Source organism: Atheta coriaria, unplaced genomic scaffold (assembly GCF_025399875.1).
Source record: "Atheta coriaria isolate IRGN ID8LTWV9N9 unplaced genomic scaffold, Caltech_Dcor_3.1 hic_scaffold_5_pilon, whole genome shotgun sequence".
Classification (NCBI taxonomy): domain Eukaryota; kingdom Metazoa; phylum Arthropoda; class Insecta; order Coleoptera; family Staphylinidae; genus Dalotia; species Dalotia coriaria.
The window spans coordinates 17,514-41,757 of NW_027045447.1; the positions used below are offsets into that span (position 1 = coordinate 17,514).

At 38.9% G+C, this 24,244-nt stretch overlaps 2 protein-coding genes and 1 long non-coding RNA gene across 4 annotated transcripts; all 3 read right to left on the reverse strand.

Moving 5' to 3' along the window:
- Positions 1-15: 15 nt before the first annotated feature.
- On the reverse strand, positions 16-6,970 carry LOC135792001 (transient receptor potential-gamma protein-like). Its single transcript, XM_065302626.1, is given in 9 exon segments — positions 16-2,104; positions 2,164-2,425; positions 2,482-2,500; positions 2,502-2,663; positions 2,721-2,957; positions 4,063-4,258; positions 4,568-4,682; positions 5,109-5,237; positions 6,864-6,970. Coding segments are annotated over 9 exon segments (2,052 nt in total). The 5' UTR covers positions 6,922-6,970; the 3' UTR covers positions 16-1,230.
- Positions 6,971-8,119: 1,149 nt separating this feature from the next.
- LOC135791705 (uncharacterized) lies at positions 8,120-8,488 on the reverse strand. The gene is made up of 2 exons (XR_010548105.1): positions 8,380-8,488; positions 8,120-8,326 (listed from the first exon to the last, which is right to left on the reverse strand). It is a non-coding gene; the product is annotated as an uncharacterized lncRNA (long non-coding RNA).
- A 1,204-nt stretch (positions 8,489-9,692) lies between these two features.
- On the reverse strand, positions 9,693-23,428 carry LOC135791704 (phospholipid-transporting ATPase VD). 2 transcript variants are annotated; one of them, XM_065302189.1, is made up of 10 exons: positions 22,969-23,428; positions 21,994-22,893; positions 15,595-15,799; positions 15,096-15,536; positions 13,032-15,035; positions 12,853-12,976; positions 12,534-12,796; positions 12,290-12,477; positions 12,129-12,214; positions 9,693-11,491 (listed from the first exon to the last, which is right to left on the reverse strand). In XM_065302189.1, the coding sequence occupies exons 2-10, from the start codon at positions 22,881-22,883 to the stop codon at positions 11,457-11,459; spliced, it is 4,236 nt and encodes a 1,411-aa protein (XP_065158261.1). In that variant the 5' UTR covers positions 22,884-22,893; positions 22,969-23,428; the 3' UTR covers positions 9,693-11,456. The 2 variants fall into 2 exon arrangements, with proteins under 2 accessions (XP_065158261.1, XP_065158260.1); XM_065302188.1 differs by having other exon boundaries at positions 12,074-12,214; positions 22,969-23,427.
- Positions 23,429-24,244: the final 816 nt, after the last annotated feature.

The window sequence follows — 24,244 nt, forward strand, 5'->3', positions numbered from 1 at the left end:
GATAACGCAAAATGAACGATTCAATATTAAATTTATTGTATCATGATAGACTTCTCATATAAGTAATATATTCTTATAATTAATCATGTAATATACTCATAGTCATACATATTTTCCGTGTGCAACAGGTGCAACAAGCCGCGCATCTCCTCACTATCAATAAATATATATCCGACGTGTGATAACACGACAATCATATCGTATGTCTTTGATCTTTCGATACTTATATACAATACATGAGTATTTTTGGTCGCGAGACTAGAAATGAAAAAATATTCATGTTTTAGGTTAGCTTTTCATATATAGTCACAATGAATATCATCAATATTTAAGGTTATGTCATGTTGTAGGTTAGATGTGCATTATATTGTACAATTACTACTCCTGGACTAGAAAGACGCTTAAAATCTTAGCCTAGAGAAACGTTTACGCTAACTTTCGACTAGGTACTAGTGATTATAACCTAAAAACGTTTCGTAACGTTTTTTTTTTTAGGTTAAATTTTAATTTTTCTATGTGAGTTTCGGGCAGTCGTGGCGGATATCTTTCTATACTTATACTTAAAATAGATATAATTATCTTGCAACTTGTTCTAAGTACTACTTGATCAATTAGAATTAATTTACGCTATGTTTTCATCCAATTTTTCATAGAATTTGCGTTTATAATGATTTAAAACTCTTACAGTTTAATAGGCAATATGCAAATGGTATTCATTCAACGATAGAAAGCAAATCTACGCATCTATTGATAAAAAACAACGTAAAAAACACTAAAAAATTAATTATTTCACTAATTAATCAGCTACTTTATATTAATTAAATATTTTTTGGTTAAAAATGATTTCGTTTCGTTAAGGCCTCGTTCGTTTTGTTTAGTAAGTAATATCTCGCGTAGTTTTTACATGTAATAGTCATAATTTGAGGTTATGCATACTTAACCTATCACTACATGTGTTTATAAGTATTAGAAGAACATTCGACTGGTCCAATGTTACATTTTTAAATGTTTTAAGTGTTTTATCATGAAAACATCACGCATACTCTATCTAATTAAACATAATGGACGTATTCGCTTGTTGTTTTACGGTAAACGTTAGAATTAATCATAGGCCAAGCAGTACTTGACCTTGAAACAATAAAATCGCATGGAACTTGTTTTAACTTTGTGTTGTATTCGTGCGTCGACTTTGGGTGCCATATTTTTATTTATAGGTTATAGGTTATGTGATTATAACCAACCAGTGGGACCATATGGTCCTCCCAAGGGTATCACCCCTGGTAAACGTGGTAGGGAGCTGGATGTGGTTGTTGTTGTGGTTGTCATTGTCGATTGCCCATTACTATGTCGATACTCCTCCTCAGGGGTTTGGGAGGACCCAGTGGTGGGGTTACTGCTGGATGAATACAACAATGGTTCCCTGGAAGATGCCGATGGTCCAACACTGCATACCAACATCGCTTGCATGGGATTACTCATGGATTCCTCCGTGGTTGATGGGGTTAGGGTTATAGGTGGCGCTGATGATGGTAATTCAACACTATCTTGCTGGGACTGGGTCAGTTCGTGTTTGTGCATGATCTGGACCACTTCGGGGACCCGGGTTGGGACACTGGAGGCACGTTTCAATACCTGGGACACTTTCTTATTGCTTTTACCTACACAAACAGCAATTGCATGCTCAATAGGGTTCGGGGGTTGTTGGACCACTGGTGAGGTGTTTCTAGACGCAGAAAATTTCTTTCTTTTTTTACGTAGGAGAGCCAAACCACTTGAAATACCATGGAAATGATCACTGATACTCATACTGTGACCATGCCCATGCCCACTATCCCTGTGACTGTGGCTATGCCCATGACCATTCCCAGGTACCACATCCAGACTGGGATTTGAATCTGTTGCTGATTCCGTGCAGTTGTCATCCGATCCAGGGCTATTGCTGTGTGAATGATTGTGGTTATGACTGTCTCTACACACGGTGGAGTTACAGACGGAGTCTTCAGATCTGGAACGCCCGATGAGGTGGGACACTTTACCAGCTTTGGCTGCTTCTATCAAGGTACCCCAACGACGTTTATGTGATGAAGATCTTTTCATATGACACCTTAAACACCCCACAATCACATAGACAACTTAAAATTTACTATAACCTCAAAAACTAACCTCCCACGATGATGACCCTCATTGATACTACCCTGGGATGATGATACAGTACTACTATGTTGAATTCTCCTCGGTTGATTGTTGAAAATGTTTGATAAAGTAGACCCGAAGAGATCATTGCTTTCCTGTTGTTGTTGTTGTAACGAAGCAATGAATTCTGCAACTGGAGGTAGGCCGGTACCTCCAGTGGAGGGTTGTGGAGCTATGTTGAACCCTTTCATCAACCGACGTTCTTTTTGACGGTTCTTTTTACCTCCGGTACCTTAAAATAAATTTTTAGTGTTTTTTGATATTTTTTAAAGATTTTTGAAGTGGTACCCATTCCAGAATGTGCTGTGGGACGTAGTCATCCCAGAATTCTTCAGGATTTCAATCAATTCGAACCGGAACGCTGAAATATCTTGTTTTATTTCATTAACGTCATCTTCAGTGACTCCTTGATTCTCTGCTTTGCGTTGTTCGACAGTTACATAGCGTCTAACCAAATTTCTCATAATAGCCTTAAAATATACACAACATAACCTATATTGATCATAAATTGTTTACCTGATGTTTACCTGGTATCTAAAGTCTCTTTCGCTTGCTTGTTTGACTTTCCTGCGAATTGTTTTCATGTGTTCTTTCTTTGCAGCTTTAGAATGTCCACAAAACTTCCTCTGGGCCCATTGGACAACATACCAGATACTTTTCGGAGTGGGGATGATGTTGAAAGGAGGTGGGGCTGTTCCACCCTCTTCGAAATAGCTTATCCATAGTTTACTACGTGCGAATTTCCATTCTACATCAGCACGTTCCTAAAATCAATTTTAATTCAGACGTTTTTCATCTTAAACCAAAATAGAAGAAAAAAAATAAAGAGGAAATTTGTTTTTATTTTTATTGTTTGGGTTCGGGTTTATTTGAATTTCGTCGGGGTCAGCGCAATAGTAGCAACCCTTGCAAATCTTTGACTGGATGATAAATCGATCTTGACTTGAATTTAAATTACGCCAAATATACAATGAGTTAAATAAAAACACAACAAAAAATTATGAAATATCGATTTTTATTTTTATTTTTATTTTATTCGTGCGTAGTGAATCGTAAACGAAAAAAAGTTGTTTTCCGCCATTTCGTATCGTGAATGGAAATATTGCGTTAGCTGAATCATAAACGCGCTCGCTTGGCAAACTGCCAATAACGTCCGTTTCGAATTTCCCCTTGTTGCACGCCATCGGTTTTCTTTACCATTGTAATCCCGATTCCATTTCCTTCTTGTTAGAATTCATGTTGCGTTTCGCTGCGTGCGTTTACACATGCGTCATGTAACACAAGTTGCCTACCATACATATACACAGAACACTATACATCAACTATGTATATCTACACTAAAATCCCTTACTAATATTATAAATACGAATGTCCTGATGTTTGCTGGCTAATTCATCACGCGCAAAAACTACTTAACCGATCATCATGAAAAATTTGTACACATATTCTTAGTGGTCCCCGAATGGTTATAGCTACTTTTATTTACGCAAAAAAATATTCTTTTAAAATAAAATAAAGAAATAGTTTGAAATTTCCGCACTCATTATTTGATCATTTTAAATGCCATCTAGTTAATTCCAGCACCAGAAACTCAAAACTCTGGTACTATAGTACCATCACACTGTATTATCACACTGTATTACCGACAGCCACGTCAACATCAAATCCACTGACTACACCTTGCTATGGGAGACTGCGTACACTACCTATACAGACTATACTTTCAGCCATTTTTAAACTTCCCGCCATTTTAGATATTCGCGAGCGAAGCCGCGGGTTAAAGCTAGTATACACATAACCCTATACATCAACTATGTATATCTACACTAAAATAACCCTAAAAAAACATTTTTTTAATATTTCACTCACCGATATCAATTGATAGGAGTGATTCATCATGGCGATGAGTAGATTCAGCAACACAACGATGTTGATGACAGAATACGTGCCGAACATAAGCATGCCCCAGAATCTCGTAAAGATTTTGATCCCATTCAAGTCGAAGCTCTCCAAATCGATGAGACCGAACACGGCCCAGAAGAGTGTCTGCGATGTTTCAAACAAGCTGGAAATTCGTATATTTTGCATGAGTACACAAACTACACACATTGCAATAAAACTTTCGTTGTATATTCCAACTAAACCTCTAATATTCATCCTACTAGAGATCTAGTCATCTAATGCGTTTGTAGGTTAGGTTATGTTAGGTTAGGTTAACTTAGGTTGGTATTAACTAGCGTGTAGGGTGTATGTGGAGGTATAAAAGGATAAACAGGGATTATGTGCTAGTGATGCGTTGATGGTTGCTGTTTGTTAGCTTTACTTTGTCACCATTTGGATTTAGACATGCAAAACAATCCAGGTGAACTCAAACGGAAAGTCTCCGACGTAGAGCGAATTCGTGATGAAATCAATGACGTTCCACATATCGCGCACGTACTCCTCCAGACCGACGTCCCATAATTGCTTTATCTCGCTCCAGATCAACCCTGTCAGCACCAAAGAACATGCAATAACTTTGCAAAAACAATCGCGCAAATATTTTCCGAACAAATTGAAAAGATCACCGCGGTTAAATGCGGTTAATCGATGTTATTAGATGAACATTCTTTACCCGGAGGGAATTCCGGGGATGAAAAGATAAGAAGTCGTATAAAAAGATGAAAAGAACACATTTCCGCGCGAAGTTTAGGAGTTTCAGTGGAAAACCGAGGAGATTGTTATTATTCCACGCACGAATTCGAATCGTAGCATCAATTCGTCCTGATAAAAGTCCTAAATCGATGGATTCCAATTGAGGCGAGTTATTCTATTATTCTAACATTCTAACCTCAAACATAAATGAGGTTATGTAACTGATTGATTTATTGTGATCGAATTTATCTTTTTTTGTTAAAATGAATTTTTGTGCTTACCGCTGACCCAGGCAAGGATAATCCATTCGACAAGCGATGGTGTTGATCCACGCTTCGTTGGGATGGGATCCGCGGGTTGCTCACCCAGGAAAAGCGTCTCGATACGTTGCGATGCTAATATCAGCATGACTACAAAAAGAAATAATAATTTTATCATTAATCATCAAGCAGGAGAGAAAAAATACAAAAAATAGATTAATTATTATCTATTGTTTATATTATTAATATTTTTTAACTTTTTTGTGTGAATATATTACTAATGGATTGGAAAATCTGATCAGATATGTTTTCGCGTGGAAAATCCGGCCGAGCGGATGTTGGAAAATGACGGAAGTGCAAAATATTCCCGCGAAATCCGATTGTAATGAATACAGTCAATAAAGTTTTAAATTGTTTGTAAATCGCATGATTGCACACTAATTATGCATTTATTCATTCATTTGTATTGATTTTGAATGCGTCAAAGCATGAAAATGGGTTATAAACTGTTTACTTGGTTGCCTATACTATAAAATCAAATAAATTATGGTTTTATCTGTTTTATTTGCGTAAAATAAATAAAATTATTGATGATGATATGTAAATATTATTATCGTTGAAATATGCAAACATTTCACGAGAAATTTATTCAGCTGTCGATTAATACGAATTATTTACGGATAACTAACTCGATTAATTGTTTTCTGTGGAATTTTGGACAAATATTTGCAATAAATGTAATTTTTATTGTTTTGTAATATTAGTTAAAGCAAAAAATAAATTTTTATTGACTAAAACGTCAAAAATGGGTGAAAATATGTTAACTTGGTTGCATATATAAAATTTTTGTGTAAAATTGCGTTTTCACTCATATAAAAGTAAATAATATTAATTATAATGACATTTAAGCAGTGTTATTGTCTTAATATTCAAATATTTATCCAGCTGGAGATTAATACGTATTATTTACATATAACTAACTCGAGTAATTGTTTTGTGTTGAATAAATGTAAATATTTATCAAATTAAAGCGTCAAAACAATAAAAACAGCCGCAAAACACCATCATTAAAACCTGGTCATTATTAAACTGCATTGCATCATAGTATTACTCGTTTTCAAGCATAATAGGTCAAGTATTCAAGCGTTGATTTGCTGAAAATTGATTTTTCATAAACTACCTACAACCACTGTGAATATATGCAACTTGTCATACACTTATGTAACATATACTGCGTAAAACTCACAAAATTAAAACTTAATCCCTACTAATAATATTATAAATGCGAAAGTTCTGATGTTTGTTACACTTTCACGCAAAAACTACTTAACCGATCATCATGAAAATTTGTACACATATTCATAGTGGTCCCCGAATGGTTATAGGCTACTTTTTATTTAATAAAAAAATTATTTTTTAAATAAAAATAAAGAAATAGTTTAGCCAATAATACCTCTGCATCTGGCTCTTTGACTACTTTTACGCCATCTAGCATTCCAGCAATGAAGCTCAAACCTAAGTACTATAGTACCATCACACTGTATTATCACACTGTATTACCGACAGCTACGTCAACATCAAATCCAATTGACTACACTATGGAGACTGTACACTATACTTCCATAGACTATACTTTCAGCCATTTTAAACTTCCCGCCATTCTACTTCATTGTTACTTCTTCTGTGACTACAGACGCGTACGGAAGCAACTTTATTATTTTAGATATTCGCGAGCGAAGCTAAAGCTAGTTCTTTATAATTCATATTAATACTTACATAAAAATGTAAAATACGATGCGGAATGACAGATGAATTTGATAAACGGCTTGCGCATTGTTCGACCAATCAACGAATGCGGCGCGGTGGTAATGTATCGCGCGCACGATTTTAAGCTTGCAGAACCATGTTTTTCCGCCGGAAACCCGGAAGTCCCTCATACCATATCGACGCAAGTAGTTGTTGAACATTCGAATGTGCCACAAACTGCAAAAAAGCAAAAAAGAGAGAAATGATTACGTAATTTGTGTTGTATACACGAAATAAAATCGAAAGTGTATCACTAGGTCGCGCCGCCGGCGTGTGTCTGAAAGTTGATTGCCCTCCGAATGCCGTGCAACATTCGTGCACATTTCCGTGCGCGTGCCGCCCCCGATATATTCAAATTGCCACCCCTAAACACTAAGCGCTTGTGCACCGTTGACCCAAAAAACGACGCCGACTTTAATACATCAAAACAGCGCCACCCAAACTGTACAACTGGTTGCCTATGGTATTCCCTAAAGTAAAATGAAATAAATTTGTTATTTCCATGAATTTTTCATGTGGAAATAGTCGAGAATTGATTATATCGGGATGATATGTTGACGGAGTGGAAATGTGATGAAAAATTGAGCTTCCACATACAAAACAAGCAGTGGCGTGCCCTAAAATATGATTATAACCTAAAAATTTGAGGTTAAGTTGAATAATTGTGATTGTGATTGAATTCTTTGTGTTTTCAATTCATTATTCTAGAGTAGAGTGTGTTGCGAACCTTTTTTTCATTTTACGAGTGTGCTACAGCTTTTATCGCCTGCCGCTCCCCAATAATCCCGGAAGTCTAACCTATCACCAGCACTATCTGCTGGCATTATACAATGTCCGTTCGTCGGCGGCAGTCGATTATTTTCTATCCGACAGTGTCCTCCTTAAACAGACCTTTCCGGGCGATCTTCACGCGCCTGTTCCGTGAAATGATCGCTTAGACCTTTCAGTCTCCTTTTTACACCTTGCGAGAAGGTCTTTAGGGCGCAAAGCCATCAGAAACTCATGAAGCGCACGAGAACCCATCAATAGTCGATAACTCTGCCTTCGATTCTCTTCTCTAAGCGTCATTTAGTAAAAATCGTGTTTTTCATTACAAATTAAACCGGAAAATACAAAAACTTTACAAAAATAACCTAAAAACTTTGTTTTCAACTTGCAAAGTTACAATTAATGGCAATTATAAAGTAATTAGTGTAATATGCATTCAAGTAGCGCATAAATATTGATTTTCTCATAATGAAGCAGAATTTATTATGGATTTATACATGAAACATAAATAAATTTATGATTGTCCATCATATTGCCAAATTTCCATCAATTTATCACTTTCTTTAGTATTTCCATGGAAAGGTATAACTAATTGTTCCAAATTGTTTTTCAAACACTTCTCATCACAGTATTCATGCGATTTTGGACCGTCACGGTATTTAAAACTGAAAAACAAATTTTTAAAAGGAAATATTGATTGATTAACCTAAAAACCTACTTAATATACTGCCTCAATAGTGTTTTACTAGGTTCAGTGGCCATGCGACGCAGCAATTCAGAAATATCTTCTCCTAAAAGATTGTTAACACCGTAAGCTTCTTTGCAAGCTAGTGAAATTTCTCTACTCACAGTTTTTCCTGCTCGAATGCTTCCTTCGGTTTCTCTCGACAGCTTCACTGTTGGCGATGGACGTTGTCGTAGGCTTCAGCGGGATCAATGATGGTTAGAGCAAAGAGGGTGAACTCAAAATGTTTAAGTATTTATCGGCTACTCAGTTCACCGTACTTAAATCTTTTAAGTTCTACGGCTTGATCAAGTTTCTTGAACGAATCTTCTTCTTGATCGAGTTCGAACACTTCTGACACCAGTATGTTGTGGCCTAGTCGACGTTGCGACTTTGGTTACACAGACTAGCTGCTCAGTAAATGATGCACACAAGAAATTTGGAAAGATACTAGTTTATTAATTCTCTTTACTCCTATTTAATATGTGTTTCTCTAATACGTCATGTACAAGAGTCCGATTTATGACGTACGTCTGCTAATGATTTAAGTCTAAGTTCAACAGATTAGCGGAAGCAAATACGGTATAGGAAAAATACATTATTTGGAAACTTAACTTGTACGTAAATATGATATATAAATGTCTAATCGCTAATTACTCTATTGCTATGGGACAACGGTCGTAACACACTGTTAGAATTACGAAATGTTGTTTCGGTTTTACTAGTTTTATTCAATAATACAGAGCGATCGGATCTTGATTGTGAGCAGTTTACAACGAATGCCGGAGCACGAGTCTGTGTTATTTCTTAGGAGACGCATGCCCCGCGACGCAAGTCGCTGACATAAACAGAAAAACCCCCCATCGGTGATGTGACTCCATGTCCACAGGGTGTTCTGCATGTTGTTGGTGCATGGTCATATACGCAACCTTACATCACAAAGTATAGAAACACAGGAACGTCATGTGGACACGAACCAACGTACATCGGTTCACTCTCAAACCATGCGCAGCCAGTGGCAGAAAAGAGAAGCCTCTACCGTTCGGACTCCATGTATCTATACTTCGTGCCGCTTAGTTTGCACTGCTTAATTTATCTGATTACAAATCATACGATTTGCCCTGAATCGCAAATCTCAACTTATAGTTTCGTCCGGACTCGTGCGCGCGCGGTGTAGCACGAACGTGCTCCGAGCATCCCACGCGCGCCTGCGCATACCGTAGCGGGTTGAAATGGTGTACATTTGAAATAGGACCTCTTAAACTATATATTATATAATGATATATGAAAGAAAAAACAATTTGAAGTATGCGTGAATCATCTGTATATTTTTAATAATTAACAAGTATTTATACTTTGATATAAACATAACATTTAAAATCACACTGTCTGATATTAGTCATGTTTCATTAATTTCCCAACAGCATTTAGCAGTAACTGTTAGCTAAAATTTATGCATCATAGTCATATCCAATTCATAGGCTTGGTTCTAATGCGTTCTTCGTAAGTCGTACTTTCATTTGATTTAATAAGGCATATTTCACATATTTTCTCTTTAATTTTTATGGTGATCACGACAACAATTGACTTCATTTATTACCACATTATTAACATATATTTTGGGTCTGTGCTTTCTTCTCAAACATAATCGCATTTAAAAATAAATGAGCCATCATTTGGCTGATTGCAACAGTAACTTTATTTCTGTTTGGCAAGTTATTAACTAATTGTATCTGACATTACTTGTAATAATATAATAAATTAAAGGAACATACTAGTCTTGCTGATTTGCACATATTCATTTTACATCCTATGATATTTACAAATTGTCTACTATCCAAATGTAATTATATGTTGTGCTCACTTACACTTGCTTCTTACTAACAATTATCACTTCGTCATTTTCTTAGCTTATTTGCAATCTGTGCTCAATTCACAGTTACTGTTGTATAAAATTATAAATTAACTTATGCTGATACAATTTAATCTAACCAATTTAATGAACATAAAGAAACAACTGAAGAAAAATAACTATGACTACGATTCTGTACATCAATAGAGCTTCTACTTTTTATTTAATTAACAATAGCGATATCTTGGACAAAAATTCATGCGCCAAGAATAACTTAGCATAGAATCATTGTGGTAACTATAATATTTTTATTGCATTATATCGAATTGTCACTCAATAAGTAAGTATATTCTTAAGTACATCACCATGTTTCATGAATCATTTGTTATAAAAATAGAATTATGCACAAATAAATGTTTCATTTGACGTCATTTATATTTCCTTTTAAATTTCCTTCAGAATAATTAACATTTCACATTATTTAACTATTAAACTATTCGTTTATTCTCGTATTGTCGGATTTCGTCGCTATCATGGACACAAGTAATCAATGCTCCAATTGTTGTTGTTCCAAGACATTCTAATGACTATAAAATAATTTACGTCTAATGAACTTAGTGCGTTTGCTTCAGTTCAATTTTTTCTTAAAAAATTCATGGCACATATGCTCCAGCTTTGTCTTGTTTTAGTATGCTCCAAATTTGTCACTATGAATTGTCCCTCATTCGTGCTCTAATTAATCGTACACTCAAGTCGTAATTGAGCACATTCTACGTTGTCCTATACTAATGTTTACCGAATCCAAAATACCCACGTGTTACGCAAAACAAATGATACAAAAGTACTTCGAAACAGGACGACAACATTGAGAAGAGGAGGTAATGCACTTCTATTAAAAGTGAAATAGGCGAGGACGAGAGATTCTTCATAAGGTTGGTCCCACTATACTAGTTCACACCCACGCGGTATTTCCATTATATGTGAATGTGTCCAAAATCATCAGTAAAAAGCGGTGTTCGACAATAGAACCAAATGGCTTTCGTTAAAATACATAGAAATACCACAAGTTAAAACGATAAAAGCAAATTTCGAACAAATTTGCATCACAGCCTTTGAAAAATGCAGCTTTACCATAAGGAAGCCTGCCTCAAGCAATCTAGAGGTGTACAGAGTATGTCCCCCATCATCAAATTGCCACACTTGTATCACCCAACCGCCGTTAAAGTGTTATTCTTATGCCTGTTATCGGTGGTTCTAAAAAAGATAAACACAACATAAATCAAGATTAAGATCGGTTTGACGTGTTTCAATCACATGACCATGCAATTAATAGATACTCAAACAGTAAATCTGCCCACCACCATCATAAAGCAAGGATTAGTACTTGAAAAGAGGAAAACAAGCACAATTTTTATGCGAAAATACTTACTGTGGGTGGTGAATACGCGCCTGGGTTGCCAATTGCTATAATTTTGATTCATTCCCAGAAAATAATATCATGCATCGTTTACTTACCCATTAGTTCCATAGCAATACGACTTTGAAGTATAATAATCTCGAACAATATCGCAAATTTGGCCCAATTTCAAAGATAACGTTTAAATGCTAATTTAAGTGTATCACACTAAGCAAGCACAATTACAACGATAAAACGTACATAAAACTTGAGAAGTAATTTTAGAGAAAACAAAGAAATAAACTCAGAGGCTAAAATAAAGGCAGTGAAACACGAGTCATTAAATGGTCCTACTCGACAGCAGCAAGAACTGCTCAACAAACTTTTGACACATGAAAAATCGACTCCGAACATAAATTAACCTATGCGATAAAACTCACCGATAGATTGATGACGCCGAAGTTGATCTAGACCAAGATACGAGAAATCCCTCACCTCTCCGCAGCGCTCGTCGGTGCATCATCAGCGTCCGTGTCACATCATCGGGGAAAACCACCGTGTGGAGAATTCGCAACAAAAATCTGAAATAGGACAAAATTGAATGCATTTGATGCAAACGGATGAATTGTCGTCTGACAATTGACTAAGTAAATTACCTGGGCAGCAGCGCGAGAACACAACTTAAAGGTATTACTAGCCAATAATTTAAGGTGCTCATCGCATGCTGAATGATCCAATAATTACTCGGCAGGCCGAAGCAACTCACGCACAATGAATTGTACAATACGGAGTAAACGTAAAAGGCACCTATCGACAATATCAAACTCGCCACCTGAATGATTGTCTGTAAAAAATTCAATTATGTTTCACGCCAGCAATCTATTGAGAACAATTTCTTACCCATGAGCGCGTTTCAATCGCTGCATGTAACAACATCACAAACATGCAGGCCGTTGTCACGACCGTTCCATATTCCAAAATATCTATTTCACTATCCGCATAGACTCCTTGGCAAATAAAAAACACGGTTAGTGACTGATAGATGGCGTCAATCATGGTCAGAAGAAATGAATTCGTTCGGTAGACTTTTCCCAATCGTCCGCGCCCGTACAAATGTGGGTTTTCACGCAATATATGCTCCGGGGCATCTTGATCGTAGACACCTACAAAAAAAACAACCACGTCAACAACATTCTACAGCTATTAAGCCTATTCTTACCGATCGCTAATGGCGGCAAAGAGGTAAAAAGTAAATTATATAACATGAGGTACATTTGGTCGATCATCACAGATCCAGAAAACCCGCAATAAAGTTGATACCAGAAGATTAAGAATACAAATGCCTGCAAATGCGCATAATTACTATCTGGTTCTCTCCCAAACTATTGATGTACTCACAGCGTTTTTATAAAAAAAATACAATATCATGTTGGACAAGCGGTCGTAACTCCAATGACCATGCACGAGCAGGAAACGCTCCAAATATTTAAAACGCGACAATGAAAAGTCGGCGGCCATCACAGCCTGCATGCCCTCTTGGCCAGAGATGCCAATACCAATATCGGCTGTCTGTATCATGCTGACATCGTTAGCCCCATCACCAATGGCCAAAGTTCGCATTTTCAACTCTTCCTTCACTACTTTCACGATGTAGGCCTTCTGCAGCGGGGTTGTTCGACAACACAGCACAGAATTACAGTAAGTCGTTAATTTTAGGAAAGGCTTCGTCAAATTCGACCTCCTGTCAAGTATAAATGTCAACGTTTTACCGTCAACAATAAGTGCTCTCGATTTGTTCTTGTTCTGGCTTCCGCTGCTGTGGTTAGAGTCTTTCCCTTCGGGATTCTGTCTTTCAATTTCATTCAAATAGAAATAAATGGTTGTCTCCGCTGCTTCCTTGCTGCGAGCCATAATTTTTAGCTGCTCCATGTGCGGGGAGAAGAGTTTCGCCGAGTAAGCGATGTTAATGGCAGTTTCGGGTTTGTCCCCGGTGACGACCCACACCACGATGCCGGCCGCCATTAGAGAGGCCAACGTCTCCGGCACACCTTCCTGCAGGCGGTCCTCAATGCCAGTTGCGCCAAGCAGGGTCAGCTGGCACTCGATGGCCGCAAAGCTTTCCATTAAACGTTTTTCTAAATTTTCCTGCGCCACCTCCGCTTCGTTGTGCTTCCGCAGCCATTCGTTATATTCCACCGTCGATAACGTACGTTTGGCCATTACCAGAACGCGCAGACCTTTCTTGGCATAGGCGTTCAGTTGCTGCTGCGTCAAATAAATCAATTTCTGTGCCTCAGAGTCGTCCTCGACTGATGCCAGATTGGGCAGAATTGTTGTGTCGGCGCCCTTGCAGTAAAGAATGATCTTCTTCGTAATCGGATGCTTAATGATGACGGACATGCATTTTCTAGTCGAATCGAAGGGTAAAACATTTAATATTTCATAATCTAATTTTCCGGTGCGCGCAGTTTCGACAGCAACCGAGGTCGGAGTGCGCTTGAGCAATTTACAGTGGTAGGTATATGCGGCATCGACCAACGCTAACTCGTCGGGGCTTTCAGCTTCGAATATGGGCTTCAAGTCCTGCGGCGACGGCGTGGACGATTGCGACGCTTTCGATTTCTGTTCATCGGTGAGATTGTTGCGCTTCGCACCGAGGAAGCTCAGCGACGGGATGGTGAGTATTTTAGGCCGGATTGTCTTCGTTGTTGGCAGCTCGCTAGTGGGCGATGAGTCAACTGAGGTGATCGGACTCAGCGACGGCACGTGCTTACGATCGGGATGCAGATGTGCGTTAAGGGGCGGCGAGGGTGTCACTGAGCGCGATTCCTCCAGCCGGCTGTACTCGTTGGCCGAAAGCGCACTTGGAGTAGTGGGCATCTCGACGATGTTGACGCTGGACTGCGACGCCTCGTACACCCCTTGCGGCTGTTCGACGATGCCGCTGGCATTCATGAGATCGTGGTGCGGATGATGCGCACACACAACCGTATTGCACACTGCAAGCAACACGAGAAACTCTTGCACCCGGGCGGCATGAATCTGCTTGTTAATGGACGCGTCCGCCTGTACCAGCTGATAATTGAGATCCATCGCTAATTTCGGATTGGCAAGCACTGTCAAGGTATTCTTGCTTTTGCTATCGTCCTGCATGTGCGGATGGTTGTAATCAATACCAGCGATAGTGCAATGGCGGAATATCATGCGGTTCTCGGTGAGCGTGCCCGTCTTATCCGAGAAAATGTACTGTATCTGTCCCAATTCTTCAGTGATATTCAATGCTCGACATTCGAGGCGTTTATCGACGAGAGGATCGTACAAATCCACGTTATTGTGTATGTGATAGACCTGGATGATCTTACACATTTCCAGTGTGACGTACAAAGACAAAGGAATCATAATCTGAAACGAATATGGCGCTAATCATACTGCATTAATAGTCACACTGCGCGATGCACATACTTGCAAAATAATAATGTATGTCCAAAATGCCAAAAACGCTTCACTAGTATCATTGGTGTCCTCGGACCGGAATGGCAGTTCGAGCTTCGGATGCGCGCTCAACCACACTTTGCATCCAATGGCGCCCAGAAGACACAAGACGAACAGGATGATGACACACCAGATGACGTCCTGATTCATAAGGCGCTCGAGCGTTGACCGCTTGTACCGCGGACCGCCGTTATTGAGCATCGCTTTCGTTTCATGCCCAGCATACACCACGATACCTTCCACAAAGTCGGTATTTTTCAAAAGGCATTCGCGCAGCAACAGATTCTCCGTTCCGACAGGCACCCGTTCGCCCGACGAATGGATCATGGCACCATGAAATCGGTAGATCTTGGTCGTTGGCGCGTCCACTTCGATAATGCTTTTGAACTTGGACGGTTCAAACACATCTTGCTGAAATAGCATACACGCATAGTACCATGTCAGTGTTATTAAATTTGAAATCATTTACCATTTCGGTAAAGCCTCTAGCAACTTTGCGCTGCTTGAGATTTGTCTCCCCATCCAAATGACCCGTATCGATGTAACACAAACCGTTCGGATCACTCGAGCGCAGTAGGAGGATGTCGGCGGGCACAACTTCGTTGTTGGACAGATGAATGAGATCCCCCACGCGCACTTCCTTCCACAGGACTTTTTTGTACCGATCATGTTCACTGCAAAGAGGAACACAAATCAAATATGAACAAAATTATGTAAATGATAAATGCAGAATTACAAGTGTTGACCCATAATTAGCGCATTAATAAACATGTCGAAACATTGCTAATTGCGTAAATTGTGTGTGTGTGTGTGTGTGTGGCCTAGTTCTCAACATTTTGAGACAAATTCATAAGATATATGCAACCTTGGCAAAGACACACCTCACAAATGAGTGCTCTGTTGTGCAATTGTAACAGAATGAAATAAAAGTGAGCATAATGTTATCACGCGTAGTATCAATTAATTATTTATTTCTTATTCGCGGTCGCCGCTGTCGGACAATATGTACTTGAACGCGTGTAATATTTATGGGATGCGCCGGCTGTCGACTGGTTACATCGAGAGGCCGTTGTAACGAATTAGTTCAAATTAGACGCCACGTTCGACTTTGCATTAACACACTCCGCAATTTATAAATATATACTAGATGGAGCAGAGCAGCACGTGTACCGCTTAAGCATAAACGAAAAAAGAATAATGCGAATCGTTTATTGGCGTGTTTTTTCTCAGTTTATTTTCGACTTGAAGTGAGCGATTACACATGAAGTACGAGTACGCTCCTAAATTATAGCTAATGTAAAATCAAATATCCCAATGTGGCATGCATTCATATGACATGCAATCATCAGTCATCTGCGTGTTTTTCTTTTCTATTTTCATGAAATTTCCTCGCGTGAAGCCCCACAAAAATCGAACATGTTATGTTTCTGTCGTACGTATCTTCTTCCACATTAATAATTTTCTATTTCGTGCTAACAGTGCTCAAGCATGTGCACAATAAAGGCAGGCGCACAATGTCATGGACAAATGTCGACATTGATTAATTCTCCCTTCTAGTACCTTATTACGTACAAGTGCAAGTAAGATATAATATTCAATCAAATGTTAGCAATTCACAAGTCGGATGATGCTCCATATCAGTGGAGGAGACGGTTGCTATACGATGTGAATGTTCTGTCGATGGCCGAATCAGCGAAAATTTCTGCAAAAGTTTCTGGCCTGTTGATCCGTTAAACGTTAAAAATGTAACGAAAGAGCCGCCCCAACTCAAAAATTCATTTACATTTACATTTTGCCGTAACAATCGGTAAACGTAATCACAATGCTCCTTTCATTTGTAAGAGGTTTACAGATATTTATAACGAGCAAAGCGCAATTGAATATTACGCATTGTTTATTATGCCTGACGTGTAGATTTCTGTGTTTGAAAGTAAGTAATTACAGCTTCATTTTCAATAGCGCGACTGTGAATTTCTCCAAGCTATTTATTTGTTAATTGGCAGCATTTACATTTCGAAACAAAAAAGCGAAAAGAGGTCAAGTTGAACGTGTCACATGCGTACACAATGTTCAACTTTAATAAAACTTCACATTGCGCATTCTGCGCCATTACGCAATTCAAGTGTCGTCATGCTAGCAAATGGCGCGAATAAAGATTGATCATAAATGACTAATTAAAATACATTTCAAATATCAGATAATGAAGCTGATAAATACAGTCGGAACAAAGATAAGTTCTCAATTTAAATACAAAGAGCATGCAAAAATTATTGTCGAAGCAGAAGCAGAGAACCGTACATAGCATGTACATTACATTACTGTTATAACGACATGGGTCAAGAAACTGTATCGAATATGCAGCACACATTCAATACAATTAATTCAGTGCGTTCAAGTGAGCGCTAATAAGTCATGGCCGTCGATCAAGCGCCAAACGCGCAGCGACAGTGTTCGAAAATAAAATGAAATGTGATTCATGACCAGATATGTGATAAAAGATAACTCAATGTTAACAAAAACAACTTTTTATTCCACTGCAGTGCCGTTTAAAGTTCACTCGCCCATTGTTTTCAAGGCAATATCATCACAGGCTATCAAACACACAATGCCCCCAAGTGTGTGATAATAACAACATGCGCACACGAAATAAACCCATACGAATTGTAAACGCTATCAGTAACTGCCAGGCCACGGAAGGTATGTGTGCAACCATCGATTTAAAGTCGCATTCTAGTCACTTTCGATCTTGTCATAAAATATTAGCAAACTTACGCGATGATAAGATAACTGTAGGCACATTTTTGTCCAGATTATAAAGACTATTCAATCATACTGCTCCCTTTTTTGAATACCTGTCACTTTTTCCTTGCTCTTCAACCGCAGGAAAAAGATTTGTACAAGTCGCAGACGTCTGGAGCTTTTTATCATGCAAATCAAACAGAAAGAAATTAATTCAATAATTGCTTCACTGACAAATTAAAATTATTCACTCAGCAAACACAAGTATTTTGTATCAACGGAAGTGACGTTTGCAATATTTCCCATTATCAAATAATAGCTCAGGTCGTGTAAATCACATGCACGATAACGCTATTGAAGGTCTCGCCATAAAACCAAACTCTAGTTAACTCGCCAAAACCTACACGAAGTAAAATAATAATTACCAAATACCAAAATATTTGTGAAAAAATCAATGCCGTTCATTTACACGTTGCATTCGTTAAGCGTAAAATCGTAACGACAAATGAAATCGAAGCACATTGATGAAACTTCGATTAGGCTAATCACCATTTGAACCCGGCTGCCTACATGTAACCGCATGCTCATTCATGTCAATCGATGAAAGAAAAAGTGTCCCCTAAACGACATGAAGTACAGATCGAACGCGATAAAACCCGAGCGAGAAATTAATCAACACAGCACGATGTTTGTAGGAGAAATCGTTATCTGGAACAGTTTGCGGTTCGTGAGTGTCGATATAATAAGAACAATTATTAATTTATCGATTTCTCGTTCGCTCTCAATAAATTTAGATTAATTTCTTGCGTCTCGGAGTGAAAACGAATGAGAAGGTTTAATAAATCCGCTCATCGTGAAATCAAAGCACAATGTTGCGGATAAATGAAAGTTCCGCGGTTTCGTAACATGCATGCGTATCTCAGTATTCATAACTAAATTAATATGCAACGTAGGTATGTGTGGGATTAACATGGTCGAGCTGTTTCGCAAAGATACTAAATGTCATTGTTGGTGTTCATAACAACCTCGAGTTCTTTTATTTTCAACTTGAAACTTACGATATATAATTCTGGACGAAACAACTCAGCAAAAACTCAATTTTTAGAATGTGAATTATATAATGCATCCAGTAGCGAAATGTGAAGCAAAAGAACAGGAAGCTCTCGTCTCAAGTAACGAGCAACGACCGCTGGATCTCTCCACGCTCAATTAATACCTCATAACAGTTTTCCATACAATTTTTACAATAGCGCGTCTAAATTTACATCGCACAACATTTCAAATATCGTTATGCAAATAATTAATTCTTAACTGTAACTTGACAGATTTGGAGCCGATACCTTGACATTTATTTTTGTTTCGTCGTTTAATTGTCTTCCACGGAATGAATTTACCAATAATAGCCAGTCAATATAAATATGCAAAGATAAATTGATGCAAGTCGTGCGAATCTGTAACCTTGCCACCTTTCCGAGGGGGCAGCATACAGATCAAGGCTGCGCGATTGAGAGTCGTTCGAAAAGCAAGCTTCAATAAAGTTGCCAGACTGTTTACTATTCACTGAATTAACTCTTTTAAAAAAACCACACTCTACCAAAACAACTAAATCAAAAGTATAATTGTCTAGGAAGACAATCGAATGCCCTTGACATGCAATGTCCTTCATCCTGCTGCCATTGGCCCAGCGGCCTGCGACACGAACTGCGTAATGAGGGTCGCATTGCCGGTGGTGAAAGTCGGACGAAAATTCAATTGGAATTCCAACATTACCGTTACGAGCCTATAAACATGTGTCCTGTATCTTTGTTTGCGTACATGACTCACCCACGCAAAGGACTGCCGCTTATTGTTTTACTTTAATCGGTCAATGTCGCAGGACAATAAATCACATGTTCTCCTTAGAGAGGTTTTTGGTTTCGAAGTAAATTTCTCCCGATTATTTTTCATGCCATCAGAAAAACAATATCCAGGTCAATTCATTACTCATATGTTATTCATAAGTTAATATCGCGTACGTGCGGAACATTGCAATGACGGGCAGTTCAGCCGGTTGTTGTCCCACACCGCCCAGCAATGCGCGATCGCATGTACCGTTCATTTCATTTCATCGCACAAACTCAAATTACTTTTGAATACATGCCTGCACCACCGGGTTTCCCACGAGCAAGGATTGATGTGTTATCAAATAATATTGTCAAAGATTGCGAAGGTAGAAAAGAACAAAGGTAGGTAACTGGAAAACAAATCAATCGAATCGACGAGAAAATTGTTCAACAACCCTGCTTGCGTGTCACAGTGGTACACAGTGATAATGCACACATGTTCCACCTATCTATTATTTCGTAATTATGGATTTTTTTAAATGACACACTGACTTTGAACCTCGATTATATCGGGAAGAAAAAAGAATACCATGCATTGGTTTATTTCGCGCACCCGGCATTCGGGAAAAATACCGTAAATGAAATCGATGTGATTCATTGTACAAACATTCATTCCAATACGCCCAGCGAGATATTTATTGACTGCCGTCGCAGACCACAGTCAAACTGTACCCATCAACATCTACATCCGTGTTCACGTCACACGAATACAGTTATTTATTAATACATTTAGGATGAATTTAAAAACAAAACAGCGCGGAAAACAATAGTCACTATCAATTGTACGTTTAATTGAATATTATGTGTCAAAGAACATTGTTGTTCGTGACTCACCAATCTCGATTTATACGACGATAAATAGTAATTGTAGTTATTGGAAAATGGGAGAGAAAACATAAGCCGAACGATGAGAAAATACTCACGCCCGCCTGGCGAGCTCAATACGAAGCATATTAATTATTTATGACATAATTAATCCTCCACAGACCGCACACAAAAAGTGTAAACAGAAACACACGGTAATCGGTAATTGAGTGGGGATTTGAAAACTGATTTTATCAATGACATAGAAGAGTTAAATAAGTTTATTTAGAGGCAAGAAAATTATTTTCTCAATACGATTATGCCAAAATAAACAAATAGAGAGAGAAAAGAGGCTGGACACTGTGCCCTGCGATTTTGTTTGCGTCGTGCGAAAGAGTGCTCTTCTCTATGTCCTCAGCGCTAATTAACATAAGCACGTGTCAGGGGGGGTTCCACGTTTTTGTATTTGTTATATTATTTATTAAACTCGGCCAACAATAACACCTGTGTTAATGCAGCATGTGCGATATTTTCCTCGGCACAAATGTTTCGCATTTGCACACAATCGCAGGCAGTGAGCACTCGCGCAAACACGCCAGTTTCTAATCAACACGCATGGGCCTCCTAATTATAACATATTTCGTTATTGGCCGTTATATTTATCCGAATAATAGTCAATCGGCAATCAAATTTACGCTAATTCAAAGTTACCAAACAAATGAAACAAACCTTGAACAACCAGAAATGTACTAGTGTGGCCCGCAGGTACATTTGTTAGATTTGCATCGGAATAACGTAATTATCTTTAAATGCATGTGCTGCTTTTTGTTTTCAAGTGTAGAATTAAAAACTGTACAGTAAAAATAATGCATTGTACGCCTACTAGAGATTAACTTTTAACGCTTGATGATGCAGACTCAAAGCAAACGAAATAGTTTAATAAAACGTCATGAACGTTTAAAGCTGTTGTTGTGCACATGCTATCAATATCTAAGAATATATCATTTGCGATTTTCGAGTTTACTTTAAGCTATCCGAATATAATACTCGTAAAATCCAGAGAATATTTCAATTTACGCCATTGCACATTGCGTTCGTAAGCAAGAATACAGAGTGTTTCGCCACACACGAAAAATACAAAAGCAACACAGAAACGAGATCAAATTTACGGAATAAAAGTTTAAACAAGTTGTAATAATGCAAGGTATTGAGATAACAAGTGTGAGAGGCACTTGGATTCGATAATATTTCAAAGAGAAAGCCTCAGTATGCGCATTGTGAACCATGACTAATCCCACTAATAGATACCGCATATATCGGTGACTAAAATATCTTGAGGACATTAGAACACGTTTTAAAATGCCAGCAAAATTAATTTCATAGCTGTGATCTAATAATAGTCGCAAAGTTTTGAAAGTCCTTCGTGATTTTTTTCCACTTACCTTTGATATATTCGACACGTGGAGTTGTTTATCCGTTTGTCGCTGGCATGACGTCGTCGATCCTCGAAGAGATCCTTGACCGCGGTGACTCCCAGCACAAACATCACCGGTATCATTGCTATCTCCTTGCCAAAGGCGTTTATCGCCGGAAACCAATTGAGCAAGACGATAAAGATAAAGTACAGATTCGCGACACGATGGAATTGTTCCAGCAGGTTGCGGGGCAGAAACGAGAGCAGTGTGTATTTAGTGGTGCGCACCTTGTTGTCTGGTCGCTTGCCGTTGGGGTGTTCTTTCCGAGGTGTCTTCGGTGGCACAGTGTGATTGGGCACTACGATCCGATAGCGTTCCTCTTGCTCATAACGCGGTGTGCGTCTCATGAGGAAGCTGACCAGACGACGCCAGAGTGGAGGCGGTGCTGAACGTCGTAATGTGTAGATGGACTCACTGCGACTTGCCTGCCGTGAGTGCCCCTTACCAGAGGCCTTCGAGACACTGCCAGTGGCATTCTCAGCGACTTCCTTGTGTCCAGGCGGTAAGATAAAATCCGTCTTAGATCCGACACGACTGTGTCCAGGTCGTGTTGCCCCACTCCCCCCTGCTGCCTCCGAGCCAGAGATCTGCCCCTGAGAGAAAGCACGTTGGTGGCCACGGGCCGATTTGAGTGCACTGGGGCGGGCAATGCCGCCGCTTCCAGCCGTCCTCGCACCATCGCCATGACTCGCACTTCTCGCGTGTCCGCGTACCTCTACTGCCCGTCCGACCACATCCGGAAACGTGTATGTCGCACCGGCATTGAACCCAACGCTGGAGCTTGCACCAGCCGACGAGGTGGATGCTTCAACGTTCAAGTCGCTAATCACGTTCTCTCCTATGCGAGTGTGTGACATTATTCCACCTCTGAAATGAATCAATGTTGTTGGTCAAATCTGTGCACCTCGGCCACACCATACGGTCACTTGTATGCTTACGTACCTCTTTTCTCATCACTCGTTCGTTTTTCCCGTGCTTCGCGCGCACAGTCGACGAATACGAAAAACAGGCGCTGTGCTGATGATTAATCCAAGCGGATGATTGAAGACGTTCATTCACGCACAAAATATCCACCACCGTACGAAATTTGTTTTCCCGAAACGCGCCGCGAACTTGGTCACAAATCACTAAACATAGCTTTATTCACATACAAAATCCGAGAAAAGTCATACAACCGAACGCAACAAATCAACCATGAAGCTCTTGATACACGTTGGATGCTTTCGGTGGTGTGTATATTATTATACTACACCTTACAAATACGAAAACGGAATAACGGTCGACACACGCAACCAGCACCAAACTAGCACACGTCCGGAGAACGACTCCGCCGACTCGACACGAACCTGAAGCGAACGGCCGATCAACGGCCCGAGCGAGCCCCACGCAGTCCACGCACGCACCATGGGCACACCGGGCGCACGAAAGTCACTCAACCAAGTCAACGTCATCGCAAAACGTCAACATTATCTTCTCCATTTCGTGTACTTATTTTATTGACAGTAAATACGTTACGTTTTTACCACGACCATTTATTGCAAGCCCTTAAATTAAAAACAATGGAACTATCAATTTTAAATTTAAATTCTTGGTGTTATTTGGGGAATTTCGTTGCGTGTGGGTGTATTGTTGGTGGTATACGTCATTTCGCCACGCGTTGTCTCGCCCCTACAAAAATTCAAATTTATGGCTAACCGACAGAAATACATAAAGGATATTAAATTGATATTAAATTTTAAAATTCTGACTAGTTTATGTCATATTATATTAGGTCCATGGCGAATTAATTGTTTTTTTGCCTCGCTGTCAATTTGATGCGAGGTAATTCGCCCTGAACCGATTTGCGCGTTCATTCTTGTGTATTTTGCAAGGACTGTTTTCGTAATTGCAACGCTTTAAATAAACTATAGACTGTACAGTCTCTATATGATACTTAATTAATTGATTGGACGCATGTAAATCAGTTTAACATTTGCCTATATTTATTTTGATCCGATTAATTAGAAGCTTCAATTTTTGCGCGCATTTTTGCCATATGACGTCGCCTGTTTCCATTTGCGCAGCCATGTTGCCAGTCACTACAAAGTTAATGGAAAATTTAAACTTAAATTCCAAGATGCATTACAATATCTTTAAAATATTTAATTTTGCCTGTATTATCCATTGTTAATTGTTAATTTAAGACTACAAATTAATGTATAATTAAGATTTGTGCAGC

Excerpts from the sequence above, each read along its gene's own strand:
- LOC135791704 (XM_065302188.1), bottom strand. The coding sequence starts at position 22,883 with ATGTCACACACTCGCATAGGAGAGAACGTGATTAGCGACTTGAACGTT. Across the intron at positions 15,036-15,095 it reads CATACATTATTATTTTGCAA|ATTATGATTCCTTTGTCTTT; the intron begins GTATGTGCATCG and ends TATTCGTTTCAG. Across the intron at positions 12,478-12,533 it reads CGATTGAAACGCGCTCATGG|ACAATCATTCAGGTGGCGAG; the intron begins GTAAGAAATTGT and ends AATTTTTTACAG.